Source organism: Canis lupus, chromosome 13 (genome assembly GCF_011100685.1).
Source record: "Canis lupus familiaris isolate Mischka breed German Shepherd chromosome 13, alternate assembly UU_Cfam_GSD_1.0, whole genome shotgun sequence".
NCBI classification, from domain to species: Eukaryota; Metazoa; Chordata; class Mammalia; order Carnivora; family Canidae; genus Canis; species Canis lupus.
In genome coordinates, this window is record NC_049234.1 from 1,359,275 (window position 1) to 1,380,584 (window position 21,310).

At 38.1% G+C, this 21,310-nt stretch overlaps 1 protein-coding gene across 14 annotated transcripts in view; it reads left to right on the top strand.

Annotated features, from left to right (window-relative positions):
• VPS13B (vacuolar protein sorting 13 homolog B) overlaps positions 1-21,310 on the top strand; it is a 734,128-nt gene that overhangs the window by 148,469 nt on the left and 564,349 nt on the right. The window contains exon 18 of one of the 14 annotated variants that reach the window (XM_038555174.1): positions 16,171-18,958. The exons of the other annotated variants lie outside the window; for them this stretch is intronic. Within the exon in view, the coding sequence (XP_038411102.1) occupies positions 16,171-16,232 (62 nt within the window). The 3' untranslated portion in view covers positions 16,233-18,958. Of the gene's footprint in view, positions 1-16,170; positions 18,959-21,310 lie in introns of those variants that run through there. 14 annotated transcript variants of the gene reach the window in all.

Sequence of the window (21,310 nt, forward strand, 5' to 3'; positions counted from 1 at the left end):
TTGAAATGGTGCCAAATTCACTAATCATTAGGGAAATGCAAATCAAAACAGCAAAAGTATCATCTCACACTTGTTAGAATGGTTTTCATGTATCAAAAGAGTTTTTCTTTTATTGTATTAATGTGATGTGTCATATTTATTGAATTGCATATTTTGAATCATCCTTGCATTCCTGGGGTACAGCTCACTTGATCATGGTGAATGATTTTTTTTTAATGTACTGTGGACTTTGATATGCTACTTCATAATTGAGAATATTTGAGAATATTTGCATTTATTTTCATTTGGGATATTGACCATAGTTTCCTTGTGGTGTCCTTATCTGGCTTATTAGGGTGTAATGCTGGCTTTGTAAATGAATTTGGTAATGTTTTCCCTCCTCTTCAGTTTTTTGAATGCGTTTGAGAACCTTGCTGTGAATCATGGGTCATGACTGATCAGAACTTAACTGTCTTGTTGAGGGTGGTTGGATGATGGACAGATGGAGTAGCTGTGGATGCACAAAGCCTTAAACATACACATGCACACAGATTGCTAAGGGGAGGCATTTCAGTGAGTATGATAGCCTGAGGCAGGAGTGTGTGTGTGTCTGCCTGTGTGGAAAAAATAGTTAAATTCTAATGTTTGGGCATACTCAAGAAGGAATGGCATAGAAGCAGCAAAATCAGATCCTTCTCTGGATTCTGAATCTCAGGATATGGGAATGATTGTGCTTGAAGGCCCTGATGAATCATGTATTAGGGCCTTTGTCCAATAAGATACTGAGCAGATTGAGTAGCTGTCATTGTGTCCTGTGGAGCTTCTGGACAAGACCATGGCAAATCCTGATGGTGGGATTGGGGCGGAACCAGTGCTTTGCAGTTGGAAGACTCTTGAGGAGGTGGTTTCATGCTCTTTTACTTGCCTTCCTCTGAAGCCCTTCATCTCTTAGATGATGTTCCTGCCAAGACAGGACTTAGCTACCCTTCCCTTACTGTGGCTATTCAAGCACCTGTGGGCTCACCCTTTTTAAATTATGCACCCAGAAGGCACAAGTGACTCTATCACTCTTTTATTCAAGAACTGACAGTGGCTTCTTATTGCCCTCAGGATAAACTTAAAACACTTATTGGTATGGCCCTTTCAGACCTGGGCCCTCCCCAGCTTCATTCCTCACCTCTGACTGAGTCAAATCTCACATACCTCACTTTTCACATTTTCTTTTTGCCTTTGCTAAACAAAACAAAAATATTGATTGATTACTTCTTTTCTATTTGAAATGTAGCATTAGTTTTAGTATTTAGTATTAGCATTAGTATTTTCCCTGCAAATACTTTTTTTGATTCATGCAAGCAGAGTTACTTTCTCCTCTGTGGTATCCTTGTGATTAATATATCAGCTCAGTTCAACAGACATATAGTACCTAGTAAGTACTAGTTTTGGACCCTCTTTTCAGAGGTCTTCCAGTCTACCTGGGAAATACAGTATTTAGTGTTTGATTACACACATTTTATGTTGTTACTTCTGTACTGAATGTTAATGACAAAATCTAGTGTGCTATAATAGATCACATTTAGATACATGAAGTATCTTTCAGTTACTACTCAGTCATAATAACTGGATTCAAAATTTATTGCAACTATTCAGTTAAAATAAATATAATAAGTCAATGGTTTTAATTATCAAATATAATAACATTTATTCCAGATTTTAATATCAAAAGTAAATAACAGTCTTCTGACAGAAAGTTTTTATTTTTTTTTTTATTTTTTTATTTTTATTTTTTATTTTTTATTTTTTTTTTATTGGTGTTCAATTTACTAACATACAGAATAACACCCAGTGCCCGTCACCCATTCACTCCCACCCCCCGCCCTCCTCCCCTTCTACCACCCCTAGTTCGTTTCCCAGAGTTAGCAGTCTTTACGTTCTGTCTCCCTTTCTGATATTTCCCACACATTTCTTCTACCTTCCCTTATTTTCCCTTTCACTATTATTTATATTCCCCAAATGAATGAGAACATATAATGTTTGTCCTTCTCCGACTGACTTACTTCACTCAGCATAATACCCTCCAGTTCCATCCACGTTGAAGCAAATGGTGGGTATTTGTCATTTCTAATAGCTGAGTAATATTCCATTGTATACATAAACCACATCTTCTTTATCCATTCATCTTTCGTTGGACACCGAGGCTCCTTCCACAGTTTGGCTATCGTGGCCATTGCTGCTAGAAACATCGGGGTGCAGGTGTCCCGGCGTTTCATTGCATTTGTATCTTTGGGGTAAATCCCCAACAGTGCAATTGCTGGGTCGTAGGGCAGGTCTATTTTTAACTGTTTGAGGAACCTCCACACAGTTTTCCAGAGTGGCTGCACCAGTTCACATTCCCACCAACAGTGTAAGAGGGTTCCCTTTTCTCCGCATCCTCTCCAACATTTGTTGTTTCCTGCCTTGTTAATTTTCCCCATTCTCACTGGTGTGAGGTGGTATCTCATTGTGGTTTTGATTTGTATTTCCCTGATGGCAAGTGATGCAGAGCATTTTCTCATGTGCATGTTGGCCATGTCTATGTCTTCCTCTGTGAGATTTCTCTTCATGTCTTTTGCCCATTTCATGATTGGATTGTTTGTTTCTTTGGTGTTGAGTTTAATAAGTTCTTTATAGATCTTGGAAACTAGCCCTTTGTCTGATATGTCATTTGCAAATATCTTCTCCCATTCTGTAGGTTGTCTTTGAGTTTTGTTGACTGTATCCTTTGTGGTGCAAAAGCTTCTTATCTTGATGAAGTCCCAATAGTTCATTTTTGCTTTTGTTTCTTTTGCCTTCGTGGATGTATCTTGCAAGAAGTTACTATGGCCGAGTTCAAAAAGGGTGTTGCCTGTGTTCTTCTCTAGGATTTTGATGGAATCTTGTCTCACATTTAGATCTTTCATCCATTTTGAGTTTATCTTTGTGTATGGTGAAAGAGAGTGGTCTAGTTTCATTCTTCTGCATGTGGATGTCCAATTTTCCCAGCACCATTTATTGAAGAGACTGTCTTTCTTCCAATGGATAGTCTTTCCTCCTTTATCGAATATTAGTTGCCCATAAAGTTCAGGGTCCACTTCTGGATTCTCTATTCTGTTCCACTGATCTATGTGTCTGTTGTTGTGCCAGTACCACACTGTCTTGATGACCACAGCTTTGTAGTACAACCTGAAATCTGGCATTGTGATGCCCCCAGATATGGTTTTCTTTTTTAAAATTCCCCGGGCTATTCGGGGTCTTTTCTGATTCCACACAAATCTTAAAATAATTTGTTCTAACTCTCTGAAGAAAGTCCATGGTATTTTGATAGGGATTGCATTCAACGTGTATATTGCCCTGGGTAGCATTGACATTTTCACAATATTAATTCTGCCAATCCATGAGCATGGAATATTTTTCCATCTCTTTGTGTCTTCCTCAATTTCTTTCAGAAGTGTTCTATAGTTTTGAGGGTATAGATCCTTTACATCTTTGGTGAGGTTTATTCCTAGGTATCTTATGCTTTTGGGTGCAATTATAAATGGGATTGACTCCTTAATTTCTCTTTCTTCAGTCTCATTGTTAGTGTATAGAAATGCCACTGACTTCTGGGCATTGATTTTGTATCCTGCCACGCTACCGAATTGCTGTATGAGTTCTAGCAATCTTGGGGTGGAGACTTTTGGGTTTTCTATGTAGAGTATCATGTCATCGGCGAAGAGGGAGAGTTTGACTTCTTCTTTGCCAATTTGAATGCCTTTAATGTCTTTTTGTTGTCTGATTGCTGAGGCTAGGACTTCCAGTACTATGTTGAATAGCAGTGGTGAGAGTGGACATCCCTGTCTTGTTCCTGATCTTAGGGGAAAGGCTCCCAGTGCTTCCACATTGAGAATGATATTTGCTGTGGGCTTTTCATAGATGGCTTTTAAGATGTCGAGGAATGTTCCCTCTATCCCTACACTCTGAAGAGTTTTGATCAGGAATGGATGCTGTATTTTGTCAAATGCTTTCTCTGCATCCAATGAGAGGATCATATGGTTCTTGGTTTTTCTCTTGCTGATATGATGAATCACATTGATTGTTTTACGGGTGTTGAACCAGCCTTGTGTCCCAGGGATAAATCCTACTTGGTCATGGTGAATAATTTTCTTAATGTACTGTTGGATCCTATTGGCCAGTATCTTGTTGAGAATTTTTGCATCCATGTTCATCAGGGCTATTGGTCTGTAATTCTCCTTTTTGGCGGGGTCTTTGTCTGGCTTTGGAATTAAGGTGATGCTGGCTTCATAGAATGAATTTGGAAGTACTCCATCTCTTTCTATCTTTCCAAACAGCTTTAGGAGAATAGGTATGATTTCTTCTTTAAACGTTTGATAAAATTCTCCTGGGAAGCCATCTGGCCCTGGACTCTTGTGTCTTGGGAGGTTTTTGATGACTGCTTCAATTTCCTCCCTGGTTATTGGCCTGTTCAGGTTTTCTATTTCTTCCTGTTCCAGTTTTGGTAGTTTGTGGCTTTCCAGGAATGCGTCCATTTCTTCTAGATTGCCTAATTTATTGGCGTATAGCTGTTCATAATATGTTTTTAAAATCGTTTGTATTTCCTTGGTGTTGGTAGTGATCTCTCCTTTCTCATTCATGATTTTATTAATTTGAGTCTCCTCTCTCTTCTTTTTAATAAGGCTGGCTAATGGTTTATCTATCTTATTAATTCTTTCAAAGAACCAACTCCTGGTTCTGTTGATCTGTTCCACAGTTCTTCTGGTCTCGATTTCGTTGAGTTCTGCTCGAATCTTTATTAACTCCCTTCTTCTCTTGGGTGTAGGATCTATTTGCTGTTTTTTCTCTAGCTCCTTTATGTATAAGGTTAGCTTTTGTATTTGAGTTCTTTCCAGTTTTTGAATGGATGCTTGTATTGCAATGTATTTCCCCCTTAGGACTGCTTTTGCTGCATCCCAAAGATTTTGAACGGTTGTATCTTCATTCTCATTAGTTTCCATGAATCTTTTTAATTCTTCCTTAATTTCCTGGTTGACCCTTTTATCTTTTAGCAGGATGGTCCTTAACCTCCATGTGTTTGAGGTCCTTCCAAACTTCTTGTTGTGATTTAGTTCTAATTTCAAGGCATTATGGTCCGAGAATATGCAGGGGACAATCCCAATCTTTTGGTATCGGTTCAGACCCGATTTGTGACCCAATATGTGGTCTATTCTGGAGAAAGTTCCATGTGCGCTTGAGAAGAATGTGTATTCAGTTGAGTTTGGATGTAAAGTTCTGTAGATATCTGTGAAATCCATCTGGTCCAGTGTATCATTTAAAGCTCTCGTTTCTTTGGAGATGTTTTGCTTAGAAGACCTATCGAGTATAGAAAGAGCTAGATTGAAGTCACCAAGTATAAGTGTATTATTATCTAAGTATTTCTTCACTTTGGTTAATAATTGATTTATATATTTGGCAGCTCCCACATTCGGAGCATATATATTGAGGATTGTTAAGTCCTCTTGTTGAATAGATCCTTTAAGTATGATATAGTGTCCCTCTTCATCTCTCACTACAGTCTTTGGGGTAAATTTTAGTTTATCTGATATAAGGATGGCTACCCCTGCTTTCTTTTGAGGACCATTCGAATGGTAAATGGTTCTCCAACCTTTTATTTTCAGGCTGTAGGTGTCCTTCTGTCTAAAATGAGTCTCTTGTAGACAGCAAATAGATGGGTCCTGCTTTTTTATCCAGTCTGAAACCCTGCGCCTTTTGATGGGGTCATTAAGCCCGTTCACATTCAGAGTTACTATTGAGAGATATGAGTTTAGTGTCATCATGATATCTATTCAGTCTTTGTTTTTGTGGACTGTTCCACTGAACTTCTTCTTAAAGGGGAATTTTAAGAGGCCCCCTTAAAATTTCTTGCAGAGCTGGTTTGGAGGTCACATATTCTTTTAGTTGCTGCCTGTCTTGGAAGCTCTTTATCTCTCCTTCCATTTTGAATGAGAGCCTTGCTGGATAAAGTATTCTTGGTTGCATGTTCTTCTCATTTAGGACCCTGAATATATCCTGCCAGCCCTTTCTGGCCTGCCAGGTCTCTGTGGAGAGGTCTGCTGTTACCCTAATACTCCTCCCCATAAAAGTCAGGGATTTCTTGTCTCTTGCTGCTTTAAGGATCTTCTCTTTATCTTTGGAATTTGCAAGCTTCACAATTAAATGTCGAGGTGTTGAACGGTTTTTATTGATTTTAGGGGGGGATCTCTCTATTTCCTGGATCTGAATGCCTGTTTCCCTTCCCAGATTAGGAAAGTTTTCAGCTAGAATTTGTTCAAATACATATTCTGGCCCTCTGTCCCTTTCGGCGCCCTCGGGAACCCCAATTAAACGTAGGTTTTTCTTCCTCAGGCTGTCGTTTATTTCCCTTAATCTATCTTCATGGTCTTTTAATTGTTTGTCTCTTTTTTCCTCAGTTTCCCTCTTTGCTATCAACTTGTCTTCTAGGTCACTCACTCGTTCTTCCACCTCGTTAACCCTCGTCGTTAGGACTTCTAGTTTGGATTGCATCTCATTCAATTGATTTTTAATTTCTGCCTGATTAGCTCTAAATTCTGCAGTCATGAAGTCTCTTGAGTCCTTTATACTTTTTTCTAGAGCCACCAGTAGCTGTATAATAGTGCTTCTGAATTGGCTTTCTGACATTGAATTGTAATCCAGATTTTGTAACTCTGTGGGAGAGAGGACTGTTTCTGATTCTTTCTTTTGAGGTGAGGTTTTCCTTCTAGTCATTTTGCTCAGTGCAGAGTGGCCAAAAGCAAGTTGTATTGGGAAAAAGAGAAAAAGAGAGGAGAGAAAGAAGGAAAGAAAAGAGAAAGAGAAAAAAAAGGGAAGAAAAAGAAAAAAAAAACGAAAAAAAAAAAAAAGAAGAAGAAAAAGAGAAAGAAAAAGAAAGGAGAAAAAAAGGGGGTGGGGGAAGGAAACAAATCAAAAAGCAAAACAAAACAAAAACAAAAACAAACAAAAAAAGAACCACCGGGGAGTATCTTCTGATTCTGTGTTCTTTAAGTCCCTTGGCTTCTCCTGGAAGTTGTCCGTCTAGCTGGTGTTCTGGGGGAGGGGCCTGTTGTGCTGATTCTCAGGTGTTAGCAGTTGGGGGAGCTGCTGTGCCCCTGCCTGGTGCAGGGCTCAGGGGGGTTGTTTACCCCGTGAGGCCGCAGGAGGAACAGCCCCAGTGGCGGGGCAGCTCTGGAAACCTGGATTCAGCTCCGGCAGGAACTCCGTCTGCAGGGCCTGGAGGCTCTGGGGCGGGGCCGCTGATCTGCTCAGCTGGGGCAGGAGCGTCCTTGCTGTCCTGGGCCCTCCCGGCCTCTGCCTGTCCCGGAGGAGGCCGGATCCTGGGCTGTGTCCCGGCGCCCTGTGCTCCGGAGCTTGCGCTGGTGGATTCGCGCTCCCGGGCCGCGCAGCCCCTTCCGCGGAGCTGCTGCCCAAGCCCCTCCGAGCTGCTCCTGGAACCACGCAGGCCCCTCTGCACGGAGCCTCTTCCTCTGCCCGAGCCCCTCCGAGCTGCTCCCGGGGCCGCGCAGCCCCCTCCGCGGAGCCGCCGCCCGAGCCCCCCGAGCTGCTCCTGGTCCCGCCGGGTCCCGCCGTGCGCGCTGCAGCCCTTGGGGAGCTCGGCGCACTCTCCCGGGCGCAGGTGTCTGTTAGTGTCCCCGGGAGCCCGAGGGCCTCCCCGCCCTCCTGGGTCCTGCTCCACCTCCCCGCGAGCCCCTTTCCCCCGGGAAGGTCGGTGCAGCTCCTGCTCCTCCGGGACGGGGCTCTCCTGTCCTGGGGACACTCGCCCCGGCCTCAGCCCGGCTCCTCGCGGGCCCCTCCCCCTTGGAGGCCTTTGTTTCTTTATTTCTTTTTCCCCGTCTTCCTACCTTGATAGATGCGCGAACTCTTCTCACTGTAGCGTTTCAGCTGGTCTCTCTTTAAATCTCAGGCCGAATTCATAGATTTTCAGGATAATTTGAAGGTTTTCTAGGTAGTTTGGTGGAGACAGGTGATTTGGAGACCCTGCTCTTCCGCCATCTTGCTCCTCCCCCAGACAGAAAGTTTTTAGTAAGTAATTAGAAATAGCTTTACTCTGTTTTATTAGAATTGTATGGACTATGAGAGACAACACTTGAAAATTTCATGTGGTATTAGGTTAATATTAGTTGTAAATTGGAAAGTGGAACTCACCATTTCTTCCTTACCTGAATGACCTACTTTTGTACATCTTTTCCCATAAGTAGTATTCACTTTTTAGTAATTCTTAGAGCCTACTTGATATTCCAGACCCACCTTACTCTTTATGGCTAGAACCACTTGATCTCTCCATTTTTTTCAGCCTTGATTTTGATACTATCATTAATCTGAGAGTGATTTAAAGAATACACAATCAGGTGAGTATCTGCTCACCTTTGCTGTTAATTCTGCTTTGACTATGTGCTTTAACTCTTACTGCTTGAACTTCTACTTGAGTTGGCCAAGTTGCCATGTTAAACTGCCATTTGAGTTGCTGGATGCTTATTTGTTCTCCTGAGCTACATTTTCTGTCCCATCAAAGACTCTGGATATGGGTACCTGGGTGGCTCAGTCAGTTGAGTGTCTGACTCTTGATTCAGCCCAGGTCATGATCTCAGGGTTGTGAGATCAAGCCCTGTGTTGGGCTCTGCATTCAGTGTAGAGTCTGCTCGTCCCTCTCCCTCTGCTCCTCCTCTCCACTCTGGTTCTCTCTCTCTCTCTCTCTCTCTCTCTCTCTCTCTCTCAGAATCTTTAGCAACAACAACAACCCCCCCCACCCTCCAAAAAGTTCATGAATTTACCTTTCCAGACTGCCATAGATTCTGGAGGCTTTTCTTTACTTTTAGCCCTCTGGATGTGGTACTCCCCTCTGTTACGAGACCTATTTGAAGGCATCTATCTGCTGGCAGTCCCCTGCTTTTTTATTAAGGTAATACCTGATTATATTACATTTGCTTGCTAGGATACTTATTTCATTGTTTCTTATTGGACAGGTATCTCCTCTGATCACTCATCTCAATTTGTACATTTTTTTCCATCGTCTAGATCAGAACTTGGCAGATATGGCTCACTACTTATGTGTAATCATACCCATAGTGCTCAGTCACCAAATACCAGATTTATTTTCTAAGTACTTTTACGGTACATTCACTTTTCACCTTTATTTCTGACACTTGAGGTCAACTTTATAATTTCTTTTTCTCCTGATCCATTGTCTAATATGTATTGGAATGAAATTTGAAAACTTCAGATGTGATCTTATCACTCCTTTTTGACTTTCTGTTTATTGTAGGATAAAGATTCAAATCTGGCCCTGTACTCTATTAACCTTTCAGCTTCTCAAAAGAGCTGTGCTTCTTTTTTCTTAGGGCTTTTCTCAAGGTATTCCAACTTGCTGCAATGTTCTTTTCCCTCTATTTCACTTACTTAATATATATTAGCTTATCCTTCAGAGTTCTGCTCAAATGTCAGTTCTTGAGAGGATCTTTCTTTAAATAGAAAATTTAAAGGGCAGTTTCCATGAGCATAGGCACCACATCTTATTTACTCCCCTGTTATATCCTCAGCAACTAGTATTTACTTTGAGAATGTCTACAGATAAGTGTTTATATGTCTGCTCTTTTTGATGAGTATTCAGAATGGAAATAGTTCACAAATTCTACCAATTTCTAAGATTACTCCCTCTCTTTCCCTCACCTTTGACACCAGTAGTATAGTTAGTGGTTAGGAGCTAGGAAAATGTCCTTATTAGTGAGTGAGCAAAGTCAACCACTTAAAATAAAGGATATAATTAAATTATGGGAGATAATTGTAAGAAAAGAGTATAATTTAAGTTACTTGTGAAAAATTGTTAAAATAGAATTGCTATGTGGATTTTTGTCTGGTGTTTCCAAAACCCTACATTTGGGGATTCTCCAGAAGAACTCAAAGGACTCACTATATAGTTATACTCATGATTAAGATTTATTATATAGCAAGGTAGTAAGGGCTCATGTCAGATCACAAGGGAAAAAGAAGTAGTTTGGAGAGATCGATACATGTGCTATTTCCTGTGAGGGGTATGCTTGAGCATACTCCAAAGCAGGTGTTCAGTTTAAGCCATATTTTCTGTACAAAAGACTAAGCACAGTAGGCCACTCATCAATTTAGAGAATGGAGGCAAGGCAAGTTCCTACATGCTACCAGTGAACGGCCAAGTTTCCAAGTGGGCCTTTGTAAGGATAGCAGCCTTAGTCTTACTATTATTAGATCTCTTCTGTATTGTTCTTAAAACAATATTTCACTTTACAATATCTGCTTTGTATTGTAGTTATGGAGGCATTTTTAGCTAGATTTGTTCCTCCCTGAACAAAACTGGGGTTCTGTTAGTAACTAAGAAAGGAGAATGAGTTTTAGATAGCCAGTTACTAATCCCTTTATTCTAAGATTTTTTTCATGTCTCTCTGAGGGAAAATTTGAATGCCTGTTGTAGCAAACCACATGCGACTTGTTCACTGTGCTTTACCACATTGATCTTCATTCTCTTTTGTTCTTGAAATATACACACTGTCTTCTATTCAGAGCTTCTACCATGTTGTACTCTTTGCCGGTTGTGTCCCTCTGTTTTTTGGCTTGGCTTATCCCTTATCCCTGTTTATACTTCGTATTTCAATGTAGAGTTCATCTATCTGTACCTCACTACCCTCTGCCCCCAAATCTCTTAGGGTAGCTGTTCCCAGATTACTTTCCAAATGTATTATTTTCTCGTCTCCCTCCTTTTCCAAAGGAATGTATTCTCATCTTAACAGATTACATGAATAAATGAATTAAGTATTGGGGTTGAGGAGGAAAAGGGAATGCTGAAGGAGGAAGGAGAAAATGATGAAAATTTAACGTATTTGAGAATTATGTATTTAATAACTCAGCAATATGGTAGCTGCTAGCCACATGTGGTTACTGAGTCTTGACACATGGGTAATCTGAATTGAAATGGCTATAACATACAGACTATATTAAAATATTTTCTGTAAAATCAAAGAACATAAAAGTTTTTTTTTTGCATTGATTAAATATTAAATGATAACATTTTAGATTTGGTTAAATAAAGTTTTATTGAAATTAATGTCACTTATTTTAAATTTTTTAACCTTATTACTACAAAATTTTCAGTTGTGTATATGGCTTATGTTATATTTCTATTAGCACTTGCTCAGAAAGTGAGACATTGATATTTTACTTTAGTTTGAGGTCCTAAGAGTTTAAATTTTTGAATGTAGTCAAGAAAAAGTAACTGAAAAATAGCAGATTGGCTTTTTATTTTTATTTTTTATTTTTTTATTTTTTAAAGATTTTATTTATTTATTCATGAGAGACAGAGAGAGAGAGAGAGAGAGAGAGACAGAGAGGCAGAGACACAAGCAAAGGGAGAAGCAGGCTCAATGCAGGGAGCCTGACCGTGGGACTTGATCCCAGATCTCCAGGATCAGGCCCTGGGCTAAAGCGGTGCTAAACTGCTGAGCCACCTGGGCTGCCCCAGATTGACTGTTTAAAAAATATATTGTACTGGAACTAGTTTAGGAGCAAAATTGACACAGAATTTTCTATTTAGTTTTTTATCATTTAAGTAAATGTTCAAAACAGTTATAAGGGATCACTTGGCAGGTTTATAAAAATGTAACCTATGTATACCTGTTTAATAATAATAATAGTTAACACATAAGTGATTACTCTGTGATTACTTTTGTATTGGTTTATGTGTATTCATTTATTGCTTTTTTTTTTTCATTTATTGCTTTTTTAGTGGTTTCTGTGTATTCATTTATTCCTTAGAGTAGCTTTTTTCTTAGGTATATGATTATTATTAACTTTTGTCCACATACTCAAGGACAAAGCATGTTTGAATCTGATTTCCATATCAGATGGTACCTTTGAGGGTGATTTGGTGGATTAAATGAAGTACTATACTTTCATATCTCTGGCCATGTGATTTATCACATGCTAGGCTTTAATAATTTTTTTTTTTTTTTTAAGTAATCTCTACAAACAGGGGTTTGGACTTAGAACCCTGAGATCAAGAGTCATATGTTCTGATTGAGCCAGCCAGTGCCCCTAATAATGCATTTTTTATTTGAATTAAATTGTGTATATAGTTTTTAGTTTATACTTTTCAGATATAGCATATGTGGTATTTTTATGTTCTTTATTCTAGCAACTTAATTTTGCAACTTAATTTGAATCTCCGAATAGAAAAGAACACAAATATGAAGCTTAGGAACCTTACTATTACAAAATGTATATGAATTGGCTTCTTTTCTATGAAAATCCTTGTGGGATAAAAAATAGAGCTATTACTATTATTAGTGCCCTCCCCCACAAAAAAGAACCAACCCCCAAACCAGGAAAGAAATCTAGTCTTGCTAGTAGCTAGGCTTGTTTTGGGCAAAATCTGGTTGTGTCCTTTTGTTCACTTATTGTCTATGGCTGCTTTTGTACTGCCATGCTGAATTTGTATTCAGATGAGATTATCTGACTCACAAAACTTTAACTGTCTAGTCCTTTTTACAAAATTTTTGCCTCATTTGGGACCATTTCAGGTCAATAAGAGAATCAAGGTGACAGGACTACAATTAAGCTTGAATGCTATGTTTCCTTTGGCTTGATGGGTACCTGGAAGGTATACCAGTTAGGCTTGTTCAGGACTGCTCTTGGTGAAAGTAGGATGCATCTTGCCCAGGAGTGGTCAGGATAAAATCCTGAGGTTTCAAAATAGATGTATAGTAGACGTTTGTAAACAAGGTTCCTAGGCCACAGCTGGTCTATGGCCTGTCCTTGTATATACCACAAAATAACAGTTTTTTAAAAGTAATTTTAGAGAGTTGGGCTAGGAGGAGAAGAATGTGACGGAGATCATATGTAGCCCACAAAGCCTAAAATACTTTCTGGATCTTTCCAGGTAATGTTTGCGGACTCTTGGTTTTTATAATCCCAATTGCTTTTTTCCTGATCATTGCCTTGGGAGGTAGTCAGGAGGAGATGTATCCTTTGTTAGAATAGCTGCATTTGGTGACCATACTACTTTACTGAATTATGTGGACCAAAAGAAGGTGAGGAAAATAGTCAGAAATCTTCTTGAGTTGATTTATTAAGAGGCCATACCAGTGCTTGACAATCTTAGATGCCTGTGGATTAGGTAGGGAGCACAGAATGTCCATCAAATATTCAACTTTTGACTTGTTCTTTGTAAGAGAAGGCATACCACTGTTAGATGGTAAATGGTCCTAAAAGCCAAAAAATATGTAGCAAGCAGCTTAGTTTTGAACACCAAACTGGTGTGGCCAGAGATAGCTGATCAGAGTGAGTGGGAGTGAGATGTTAAAGGTCTGAAGTAGTGAGTTTGGGAGAAATGCACTGGACACAAATGGGGTGACAGTGCATGGTACAATGTGACCTTAACCACCACATTATAAATTGGGTGACTTCCGGTAATCATGAGTTGACCATACTGTGGTAACCTCTGCATTGGAAACAGAATTCTTTACTTTATGTGCAATATGTGATGGTGAAAGTTTTGCCATATCTGCTGCAGTGATAGATGTGGGCAGTCTCGGTGGTGCTGGTTGAATCAGGTTGGTCTCCGAGAAAGGGCCCTTGCTGTGGGCATGAAAAGATTCACAGATGATTTGATCAGCTGTGATTTTTTTCCTATAGTTTTTGTTCCTCCGGTAGTTTCTTTCTCTATACTTTTTTTTTTCTTAAGCCTTTATTTATTTGAGAAAGAGAAACAAGCATGAATGGAGAAGGGAAAGGAAGACGCAGACTCCCTGCTGAGCAAGGGAGCCCTATCCAGGGCTGAATCCCAGGACCTGACAGACTAAGCCACTCAGGTGCCCCTCAACTCTCTTTCTTTTGTATTTTGTGACACCTAATCTTTAGACTTTAATCTGCCAGTTTGTAGTTTTCTGGGGGCTGACCAAACAGGTCGGCCAATGACAACAAGGGTCAGTAAATTAAAACAAGATTTTTCAAGGTACCATTGGGCAAAATTATGTGAATGGCCTTGAATTCTGCTCATTGATCTGGTTTACACCTTGAAAGAGCTGAATAGCTATAGTTGAATATAGAGTTGAATAGCTATAGTAGCACAGTGAACACCATTATGTTTGTTTAGTTGAGTCCTTACTGAATCTGGCATTTTGGGGAACCTCTATGTATCACATGCCTCATTAAGCCTATGGCTTTGCTTCAAGAGGTAGAGTAGAGGTTAAGGTTCCCCTTGGGGGAAGCTGCTGCTTTTTCACATAAATTCAAAATGTTGTGGCCACACCTGGTATGTTCTTTAGTTTGCTTTATCTATTTGACTAGAGTTAAGTACCTTATCCAAGCTGAGGCAGTAATGGTGCCTACCTTAAGTTAAAAGTCCACAAGTCCCAAATTGGGCCAGTCAGAATTCTTCCCTGGGGTTTTTGAACTTGGAACCAGAAAAAATGAGGTTAGTTTTTTCCTTTGGCAGAAGACATAAAATGTAGAGATTAGGAATTATCATTGTTTGTTTCTTACTATAGTGAGAAGTGAAGTCTGCAGAGAAAGTGATGTAGTGATAAGGAGAGGCGCCTGGGTGGCTCAGTCAGTCAAGCTACTGCCTTTGGTTCAGGTCATGATCCCAGAGTCCTGGAATCAAGCCCCCACATTGGGCTCCCTGCTCAGCGGGGAGTCTGCTTTTCCAGACTGGAAAAAATGAATACACTCTCTGTATCCCTCCGGACCTGCTCTTGCATGCTTTCTTTCTCTCTCAAATAAATAAATAAAATCTTTAAAAAAAAATAAAGTGATAAGGAAACAGTTCTGAAGTCATTTGAGACTCTGGTACTGGTGATTTTGAGGTCTGGTCTTTTCCTTGTCATCACTGGGTTTTCAATCCTTCTTTGTATTCTGTAAACGAATTAATCCCAGTGTTTTGTTTAAGCTAGTTGGATTTCTGTTTCTGGTCAGTATGAGTCCTAAGAAATACATATAATTGTATTATACAAAGTATAATAACTGATGGTTTGGAATCTTTACCAGAGATATATTAATTGGTATTTCACCTAGACTCATTTCTATTTATTTATATTGTTGTCATGATGGAAAGAATGAAAAATACATGCACGTTAAACTAGGTATTACTTCTCAGTTGGTTGGAGTTGTTATTCCTATAAATGTGAATCTCTAAGTCTAAGAAGAAGCATAAAAGATTAAAATGCACTTTGGATTAAACTAATAAAATTAGTAAGATTTGATTGGGACAGAAAAGTTATAGGTTATATTGGACACCTATGGTATATGAATCTGTAGCTTGAACATGAGTCAGTACATTGGTGAAAGAGCTAACATGATGTTGGATTTATTCCAAATCAAAAGATTCACCAGAAGAACTGAGAAACTCTTCCTAATTTTACTCTTTACTAGTCAGAGTTTTGAGCAGTATTGCTGATCACACATTAGAAAATACTCTTTTTTTATATATAAATTTTTATTTATGATAGTCACAAAGAGAGAGAGAGAGAGAGAGAGAGAGAGAGAGAGAGACGCAGAGACACAGGCAGAGGGAGAAGCAGGCTCCATGCACCGGGAGCCCGACGTGGGATTCGATCCCGGGTCTCCAGGATCACGCCCTGGGCCAAAGGCAGGCGCCAAACTGCTGCGCCACCCAGGGATCCCAGAAAATACTCTTAAAAATAATGAACAGGTTTTATATAAGCTATATATGAAGACGAAAATGAAGAAAATTCTAAAATGATAAAAATATTAGCTTTTTAAAGCCAGGGAGAATCTTTAATGGCTATCCTCTAAAAGACATGTCTTTGAAGCTTATCCTTTTATACTGAAATTAAAACTTATGAATCCTAGTAATTCTTGCTTTTCTAAGTAATTCTTTTGGCCAGTACTTTCCAATCTAGACATTGCTATGTTCACAGATTTAAAAAACTTCTTTAAATAGTTTCTGCAGCCAATTTAGCAGATAGGAAATTAGTACCTTAGTTTTAAATACACATTTCTTTTTCTTTTAAGATTGAGTGTCAAAGAAACAAAATGTAATTTTACGTATATGTCTAAAATCATGCTGTTAGAATATAAAGATTTGTTGAGATCCACTGTCACTTACCTTATTCTAAATAGTATTTCTTTCTTTCAAATATTCAGATTCACCTCTAAAATGGCCAAGATTTGTCATCACTGGGACAATTGGAAAGAATGACATGTAGACCATAAATATAGCCGTGAGAAGTACCAAAAATGTTTTGATTAATGAAGCAGCGATGTAGTTAGCTTATGATCACTTTGAAGGACAATTCTTGGCTGTCTGATATAGTCAGGACCTTATAATTTAAGTTTTTCTCCCAGGTTGCCCCTTCCTCCACATTGCCATTTAGTAATTGTGGGATCCTTAGGCATGTTACTTAGATTCTTCAAGTTTCAGTTTCTTTATTGTAAAATATGGATAATAATACATTTTTAATGGTTTGTAGTGATAAATTGCATTCATCACAGTGCCTGGCTTAATAACTGGAGGCTAGTATTATTAATGTTATTGACACAAACAGTAAAATATATGCTGGATTATTTCCCAATTTTATGAAGGGTAATGGGATTTTCTAATTCAGTAAAGGAAAGGAACTAAAACTAAGAGGAATTTTGTTTGATAGAAGAACCAATGGGATTTTTTTTTAAAGACTTATTTTAGAGAGAAAGAGAATGAGCACACACACACACATGAGCAGGGGGAGGGGCAGAGGAAGAGAAAGAAGGAGAGAATCTCCAGCTGACTCTCCATTGAGAATGGGGCTCTATCTCACTACTCTGAGATCACGACCTAAGCTGAAATTAAGTCTCATGCTTAACCAAGTGAGCCACTCAGGTGCTCCAGAACCAGTGGGATTTTTAAGCCCTAAAACTGGAATTGACCAGGGTGACAGTTACTCATTGAATGACATTGAATTTTTTGTTTTCTAATGCCCTTTCCCTACAGAAAACACTGTTTACTGTTCTTGTGACATCCAGCAATGTATTTATCATAGGATGTTAGTTACTTAAATGTTTCTATTTCCTCTTGAATGGATTAAAAAATTTATTTTGAGACACATAGTTTTTAAATGTGTACTTCAAAAGGTAGCTCTAATGTAATTATTAAGTATTCATAATTGATGCCATACCACTTTTGTTACTGGAGATGATTTTAAGTAGTATGTTAGAAACTTTGTTTTTAATTGTAAAAATTATTCTACTCTGTTGGGAAAAAAATATATCCCACATATTATACTTTGGTTTCAGATACTATTGCTTAAGATAATGGAGTAAGAGTTTGCTCATGAAATAAATTTATCATGAATACAAGTAAAAAATTGTAGATAAATTTAAAGAATAAATTGTATTAGATAATTACTGGCCTGCCATTTGCCAGACACTCTTCTAAGTACTTGGTATCTATTGGGTCTTTTAGTCCTCACAATGGTTTTGAGAGGAAGGTACTATTATTCTCCTCATTATACAGATGAGAAACCCAAGCACAGAGAGATAAACGGTCTTGTTCTTGGGTATAGATCTAGTAAGTGGCAGAGCTGTAATATCACGACATGTGTTTTGACAGTGTCCAAGCTCTTAGTCCCTGTGAAATACCACTGAATCTTTATTAGATAAATAAGAGCATGAACGATACATGGATAGTGTAGCAATAATGTTAGTTACACAACTCTATAAAATTTGCGAACACTGCTCTAGATAAGTGAATATTTCTAATATATGATGAATATATTTTCATGTACATATATATAGGATTAAATAGACATGGCTTCAAACTGTGTCAAAGTATTTTAAGTATTACACGAAGCATTATTATTTTATCATGTCTTTGATATAATGAAATATGCTTAATTTAAGAAAGTATGGTGAAGCATACCATCGTTAATGGTTAATGTTTTGGGTTTTTTTTCCACCACTTTGGTACCTGTTTTTGTAGAAGGAAATATTCATAATTTATACCTAGAGAAAGTTGGTTTTTCACGTCCTTTACAAGTGTACTCCAAACTGTTTGATATTTTAGTTTCAGGATTTAAGTTCTAACAAAGTCATGTGACAGCAGCAGCAGTGAGGTGCAGTGAAAGCTCTCTCAGGAGTACTCTTATTAGAAAGGAAGATTTTGGGTCTGTGAGGTTGTGTGGGCCTGAATGTGATTTTTATTTGATATATGAGCTGTGACATTACTATTGCATGACTGAGATGTACTTGTAAGTGCTGTACTATGCAGATGGGTTTTTTTCTGAAACAAAGCCAGAAACAAAATCTTGAATGTGTTCATTTAGTGGGGAGAGAATACTTCATAGAAACATATGGAAACATTTCTAAGTTTTTTTTTCATTAAATGAGCCTTTTACTTTCTAAGCATTTTTATGATTGTTCAAGTTAATATGTCATTTGCCTCATATTTTCCAAGTTTAGTGAGACATGGAAGTCTTATAGAGCTGGGATGTTTTGAAACAACCTGATCGCTTTAAGGAAGGCACATTTTAGGATTAGGTTTAGATGATTATTAGAAAATTAGGATTGGATCATTAATCTATTTTTCATTAGATTATTAATCATAAGGCAATCCATCACTAAATATTTTAATATTATGGAATTTGGTGAAGAGACATATAGTAGTTATTTTCTTTTTACTTATTTTTATATTGTGAAAGCATAGGGCAACATTAAAGAAAATCATAAAAGGAAAAAATACCACAAAAATAACATGAGTTTTTAATTTTCCATGTTCCCTTCTAACCCATGTCCTTATACATAAAGTTTCACATCATTCTGTATTATGAATATACCATTTTATGTTGTTTTTCTTTTATTACATTACATTAAAACTTTTTTCTTTTTGATGGTCACATACTTTGCTCTCTCCCATTGTGAAAAGTGTACAAAGAGAATTTCCTTAGATTCTAAGTTCCCTTCAGCTTCTCATTTATCTTCCTCTTTTCTTTTTTTTTTTTATTAAGATTTTTTATTTATTTATGATAGTCACACAGAGAGAGAGAGAGAGAGGCAGAGACACAGGCAGAGGGAGAAGGAGGCTCCATGCACTGGGAGCCCGACGTGGGACTCGATCCCGGGTCTCCAGGATCGCGCCCTGGGCCAAAGGCAGGCACTAAACCGCTGCACCACCCAGGGATCCCATCTTCCTCTTTTCCTTCACAGAGAAATAACTTAGAATGATGTACAGGTTGCTTTTCCACTTAGCTTTGATGCTGAATCCAGTGTATATTTTGTAGTTTTTATCTTCCTTAACTCCATATTTGACACAGAACTCTCTTCTTGATTTGTGGGCTCCTCTCCTTTGTCTTTTATATTTGACTTTGATGAAGTACTTGGAATAAACTCTTCCTCCTGTGTGGCTTCAGCTACCACTTATACACTGACAACTGCTTCATTGAATTCTCTGGACCAGTTGTTTTTCCTAAAACTGAGAAATTCATTTGCATGTGCTAAGGTATCTAAAACTCACTATATTTAAGTTGAAATTTAATTTTTCCTTTCTCACATAACTAATGGTATCACCATTTACCTGTTGTCTTATGTAGAAAACTTAGGAATCATTATGTTCTGTCAGTTCTGTCTCTTAAATCTGACCTCTGTTTATCCAAGGGATACAAACATAATGATTTGAAGGGGCCCCTCGTCCCAATGTTTGTAACAGCAGTATCCACATTAGCCAAACTATGGAAAGAGCCCAGATATCTATTGACAGATGAATGGATAAAGAAGATATGGCACATATATACGATGGAATATTACTTGGCCATTAAAAAGAAGGAAATCTTGCCATTTGCAATGGCATGGATGGAATTAGAGGATATTATGCTAAGGGAAATGGTCAGAGAAAGATAAATACCATATGATTTCACTTATACATGTAATTTAAGAAACAAAACAGATGAACATAGGGGGAGGGAAGGAAAAAGACAAAAACAGAGGGAGGCAGATCATAAGAGATTCTTAACTCTAGGAAACAAACTGAGGGTTGCTGGAGGGGAAGTAGGTAGAGGGATAGGGTATGTTGGTGATGGGCATTAAGGAGGGCTCTTGATGGAATGAGTGCCTAGTGTTATATGTCACTGATGAATCACTAAATTCTAACCCTGAAACTAATAATACATTATATGTTAACTAAATTGAATTTAAATTAAAAAAAGAATAAAATAAAAAAATGCTTTCTTTAAAAAAGTCTGACTATTAAATATTCATTATCGGGGCTATACCACTTTTGTTATTAGAGATGATTTTAAGTAATATGTTGGATACTTTTTTTTTTAAAGATTTTATTTATTCATGAGAGACACAGAGAGAGAGAGGCAGAGACATAGGCAGAGGGAGAAGCAGGCTCCATGCAGGGAGCCTGATGCAGGACTGGATCCTGGGTCTCCAGGATGAGCCCCTGGGCTGAAGGTGGCGCTAAACCACTGAGCCACCTGGGCTGCCTGGAAATTTAGTTTTTAGTAGTAAAAATTATCTACTTTGTGTTACCATGTCTTATTTCCAACTGGGATCTTACCAAGTGATCTCTCAGTCCTTTCTTGTTCTTTTCCAGTTCTTTCTCTCCATTGCAGTTTTTGATTGTTATAAAATAGAATTCGGATTATGTCCTTAAGTGGTTTCCCATTTGTGTTCACTATAAAATTGGAACTTCGTTGCAAGTCAGTACAAGATCCTTTCATGATCTCTTGGACTCTTCTCTGGACATGTTCTTGAAGCCCTTTTCTTTTGCTATTTTGAAATATTGTCTGTCCAAGCACACATAACCTCCTATCCTTTATTGTTGCCCATGGTGTTGCATCTGCCTGGAACAGTTTTCCTACCCTCATAATCATTTCTTCCTTTTGTCTGCTTAACTGCTTTTTCTTTAAGACTTAACTGAAGCTTCATATACCTTAGTTTGAGTTAGGTGTACTTCTTTCATATTCCTGTGTATGCTGTCTACCACAATGCCAAATATAGTATATGTTTCAAAAATGTTCTTTTTAATTGGGCTATTAAATAGTATACTACCAAGTTAATATTTTGGGGATACATTAACACCTGGATTTTAGATAATTGATAGTTGCTTTTTAGGTAAAGTATTTTGCATCTCCATGCATATTAGTATTTTTAAAAGTTATTTTCCTGCAAAAATAATCCTAAGAAAAATACTGAATCATGATAGGGACACTTTTTATTTTTTTTAAATTAAAAATTTTTTTTTTAAAGATTTTTAAAATTTATTCATGGGAGACATAGAGAAAGAGAGACAGAGACACAGGCAGAG